The 5,018-nt window shown below is 41.8% G+C and overlaps 1 protein-coding gene across 2 annotated transcripts; it reads right to left on the minus strand.

Annotated features, from left to right (window-relative positions):
* Nucleotides 1-1,865: 1,865 nt before the first annotated feature.
* Nucleotides 1,866-3,406, minus strand: Pdha2 (pyruvate dehydrogenase E1 alpha 2 subunit). 2 transcript variants are annotated; one of them, XM_005357359.2, is made up of 2 exons: nt 2,894-3,406; nt 1,866-2,800 (listed from the first exon to the last, which is right to left on the minus strand). In XM_005357359.2, the coding sequence occupies exons 1-2, from the start codon at nt 3,404-3,406 to the stop codon at nt 2,231-2,233; spliced, it is 1,083 nt and encodes a 360-aa protein (XP_005357416.1). In that variant the 3' UTR covers nt 1,866-2,230. The 2 variants fall into 2 exon arrangements, with proteins under 2 accessions (XP_005357416.1, XP_005357415.1); XM_005357358.2 differs by having other exon boundaries at nt 1,866-3,406.
* Between the last annotated feature and the right edge of the window lie 1,612 nt (nt 3,407-5,018).

The raw sequence follows: 5,018 nt of genomic DNA on the forward strand, positions 1-5,018 counted from the left end.
CCTCCACCTTGTCTCTGACATGGCATACTGTGACATGTACCTCCATATAAATAAAAGCAAAGGAAATAATACAGACATTTATCTCTGTAAACTTGCAATTTTGAGGTTATCTTATTTGCAGAAGGATAGACTTTGTGCCTTTATCTTTGTGTTCAAGGGTTAATAGAGAAGCCCCTGAACTTTTGGTTCTCCATTGTATTTCTTGGGAACCAGATTCTTATATTAGCATTGCCAATGTTACAGGATCTAGAATCATGAGAGATGGGCTTCTGCACATGCCTGTGAGAAATTATGTTAACTGAGATGGGACACCCCCCCCCACACACACACACACATACACACATTGTTGGTGGCACCATTTCTTGAGACAAGGGATCCTGGACTGTTGAAAATGAAGAAAGAGCTGAGCACTAGAAGGCCTTCTGCAGGTTTCAGACTATGAATGCAAAGTGAGATCTCATGAGCCCTCCGCTTCAACTCAACTTCCCTGCTAACATGAACTATTACTGGAACTGTGGGCTAAGATGGACCTTGTCCCCTTCAAGTTGCTTTTGTCAGAGTGTTACAGTGACAGAAAAGAAACCCACATTTCTATTTATATGAGCAGATGCTGTGAAATAAAAGGCTTTTGTATGCTCCAGAAACTGGTTCTGAAATCATTAGATTTCATTTCTGGTTTCAGTTAAATCTGTCACAGAATAGCACATACCAGACATCAAGTTTGAGGGGATTTAAGGTCTAGTTAAATATAACCAAGGAGTAGTGTTTTCACCATGTTTTGGTAAACTAACTGATAAGGTAATGAACTATAAATAACTGAGTCTCTGTGATTTGTCAGGTTTTTCTTCAGTAAATTTTAATATGTATATACTTAGATGATTTAGAAGAGATCAGTCAACAGCAGCAACTTGCAATATGTACTTTAGTTACCTTTGAATGGAAAGCAGAGTTGAATTAAGTGCATGAAAGTCATCTCTTTGATTTTACTTTCTCAGCTTTTTCATTTTTATTCTTTTTTAATTTTTTGCACCCAGTCTGCCCAACCTGCTCCCTCTAGTTCCCATCCTTCCATCCCTCCTAACCCCGACCCTGCCTCCTTTCCCAGTTTATCCAGGAATTTTTTTCTAATACTTTCTCTGGGAAACCCATGCAACCCTCTTTGGGCCCGCCTTCTTGTCTAGCCACTCTGGCGCTGTGGATTGTAGGATGGTTATCCTAATCTTACTTATAAGACACTCCTCCACAGCTTGTGGGAGTGCAAACTTCCCAGGCAGTTCGGAAATCTGTATGGCTATTTCTTAGAAAATGGGGAATCAGTCCACCTCAAGACCCAGCTACACCAATTTTAGGTATATACACAAAGGATGCATGATCATACCACAAGGATTCTTGATCAACTATGTTCACAGCATTATTCATAAAAGCAGAACCTGCAAACTTTCTCAGCTTTGAGGGGTAATCGTGTTTGTTGGTTTTTGTTGGATAATTCGCCACAGCTTTTTCAAATCTAGAACACGTGTAACATCAATGATTGTAAAGCAAATATAACATTAGCATGAATATTAACACAAATAAAAGTCTAAGATTTTGTTTACATTTTCCTAGTTAGTACACTACAAATACTATAAATAAAATGCTATGAAAACAAAAACAAAATATCCTCCTTTTTTTTGGGAAGTCAGAACAATATCACATATGCATGCCTTCTATGAAAAAACAGTGTGTCCATTACTGGTTAATGTATATCAGTTGTTCCAAGTGGCTTAGCAGAAGAAGTCCCAGGTGGCTTAAATTCATTCTCCTAACTTGGGATATAACTTTACACAAAGTCATGGCAAAGGAAGCAAGAATCAAGTCTATTTCGTTAAAGAACAGTATTTATTTCATGACTAAAGTGAAATCAAACAATTACGACAAATTGGGGAAGTTAATGATTTTCCTATTTTAGATTTATAAATTGAGACTATAAATTTAAAATATTCTAAAAGTCATTCATATTATTTATGATATAGTGCGTTTTAAAGTTACAATATAAATGGAACATCCCTTTAAAACAAATGCTTATCTTCTAATCCCCTTAATAAGCTATTAATCTATCTTTATGAAGATTTACAAGACCTTTGTCTTTAATATTTTATTTATTCCTCCTTAACAAAACTGAGAAGTTTACTAAAGTTCAACGTAAATTTTTCGCTGAAGAATTCATAACATATCTATGAGTCATCTCTGTCTAACTGACAGACATATACTTGATCCATTTATTTGTACCACGAACTTCAAATGGTGGATTGCGGTAGTAGAGGTGATGAGCTAATTCGTCCAAAGTTGGTTCTGGATCAGTTATAGCAAACTGGGCTGCTTCCTCAACTTCTTTTCTCACATCTGCATCGATTTCCTTCAACTCTTCAACGTTGCTGAGGTTGTTGTTTATCATTCTCTCTCGGAGAAGCATAATAGGATCACTCTTGCTTCGCATGTTGTGAACTTCTTCTCGTGAACGGTAACTGACCCCTGGGTCACTCATACTGTGTCCATGATAACGGTAGGTCTGCAGTTCCATCAAAATGGGCCCCTTTCCAGATCTGCAGTGATCAGCTGCAAACTTGGTCGCCTCACGGACAGAGAGGATATCCATCCCATTCACCCTCAGTCCAGGGATAAAATTGCCTCTCTTGTGGTAATCAGTGCTGGCTGCTGCTCTCTCAACGGCCGTCCCCATTCCGTAGCGGTTATTCTCACAGATGAAGACACAAGGTAATTTCCACAAGGCCGATATATTGTAAGCTTCGGCCACCTGCCCCTGGTTAGCCGCACCGTCGCCATACAGAGCCAGGCAGACCTGACCATTTCCCAAGTATTTACAGGCGAAAGCGATACCGGCTCCCAGGGGTACCTGTGCCCCAACAATGCCATTGCCTCCGTAGAAGTGCTTGCCGTACATGTGCATCGAGCCTCCTTTGCCCTTGGCACAGCCTCCTCGGCGTCCAGTCAGCTCGGCGAGAATGGATTTGACCGACAGCCCCCGTGTGTAGCACAAGCCATGAGCCCGGTAGGACGTGATGACGTGATCCGTGGGATTGATCCCCGCCTCCAGCCCCACGCAGCAGGCTTCTTGCCCGTCACACAGGTGACAGAAACCACGAATGAACTTCTGCTTGTACATCTGGTCAGACTTCAGCTCCATGCGCCGAATCACCTGCATGGTCCGGTAGTACTTGAGGGCCTCCTCTCGGGTGAGCACGGTGGAGGTCGGAGGGCCCTCTTCCAGCCGGTACAGGTCGCATTTCTTAATGTCGCAGGTGGCGTCGTTGGAGAAGTTCAGGGACGCCAGCAGCCCTCTCATGGCTGGCTTCTGGGTCGCTCCCGAAAACACGTGGGACACCACAGCGGCCAGCATCTTCCTCATGGAGAAACGCGAGGCCCAAACGGTAGCGATTCCAACGACCACTCCGTGGCTTCGAAGATGGCAGCCCGGCTTCTCTGACGCAAGAATAGCGCGACCCAATTACAGCGCCTGCGACAGCAAACTAGAAGCCCCGCCCACGGGGGCGGGTCCTCGGTGCCTTCCAACCGAAAAATGGAGATTTCAGACACGTTCGTGGTGGTTAACACCACCATTCTCACCCCACAGCAGCTGTCTGTTCTCTGTACAACCCACTAAGAATCCTGACCAGTGTACTAGAGACCTCGGGTTCAGTCTCAGCACCCCTAAACTGGGACAGTATCTGGGGCATAAATTCATGTGATTGCAGACACTAGGCAAGGAAGCTTGCAGGATCCAGACTCTAGTCTTATCCTCAGCCAACTTGATGCCTCTCTGGGAAACCTTCCTCCCCTCCCCCATCCCAAAAACAAAGAAGGGAATTCAGAAGGTGGCAGGAAGGTAAAGGTGGGCAAGACAGAGTCGGGAGGAAGGAAGGGGATGGGTAAAGGACAGGACAGAAAAAGAGACAGAAAAGAAAATGCCAAATGACATCATTCTTCTAACTTTATGTTTCGTTTTGTCTTTTGTTTGTTTTGTTATATTTTTTGAGACTGTGTTTCTCGGTATTACACTCCTAGCTATCATAGAACTCACTTTTTTGTAGACCAGTAAGTTGGTTGGCTGGCCTGGAGCTTACAGATTCACCTGCTTCTGCCTCACAAGTGCTCAGAGTATAGGCGTGCGCCACCACTGTTTGGCTTAACTTTATGTTTTTAAAAGAAAGAAAAATTTAACACCATCTTCATATATTTATTGAAAAGTATGTCCATATACATTGAGTACACAAGTACTCATCACTCATATCCAGCCTGATCATGGCCTGCCACTTGTTCATGGTGTACTGATGACGGTCTTACTATTTTCTTTCTAATGATATAAAATTTTGAATGATGATTTTTGTGATTGTTTTTTAAAGGTCCTAGGAGACAGGTTAAAGTGTTTCTTCCTGCTCCTATTTTTCTGTTCTTGTTTTGGATCTTTAAAATACATTTGGTAAGCCTACTCTATTCTATACTACTTTTATTTTAATGAAAAAAAAATGAAGTTGCAAATTATGTATAGTTTACACAATTTAAATGATAGCTTTTCAAAATAACTCTGCCCCTAAACTGTTTACAAGTTAATACTCTTGAGAAAAATGACACTTTTTAGACTTCTGTCACAGTTTTGAGGTTCCCAAACCTCAGCCTGAAGGAGGATATTAAACCTTTGTCTTCAATGGGCAGTGAACACAGAGTTGATTCCATTAGAAAGTTTGCAGAACATCAGGCTGTTTGACCATTGTGATAGTTCTGAATTCTGCCTGTATTTTAACATATCTCCTGGCCACCTTTTGTTGTCACTAAGGTGAGCATGGTTTTTCCTGTTCTTAAAGATATCTCTAACAGGTTTCCAAAGATATTTGCTTATATAGTTTGCTGGGAATACATCTAAATTTGACCTATCTTAGTAGGGAATATAAAACCATTTCTCTCTCTCTCTCTCTTTCTCTCTCTCTCTCTCTCTCTCTCTCTCTCTCTCTCTCTCTCTCTCT

This window comes from Microtus ochrogaster, chromosome 21 (genome assembly GCF_000317375.1).
Source record: "Microtus ochrogaster isolate Prairie Vole_2 chromosome 21, MicOch1.0, whole genome shotgun sequence".
Taxonomy (NCBI): Eukaryota; Metazoa; Chordata; class Mammalia; order Rodentia; family Cricetidae; genus Microtus; species Microtus ochrogaster.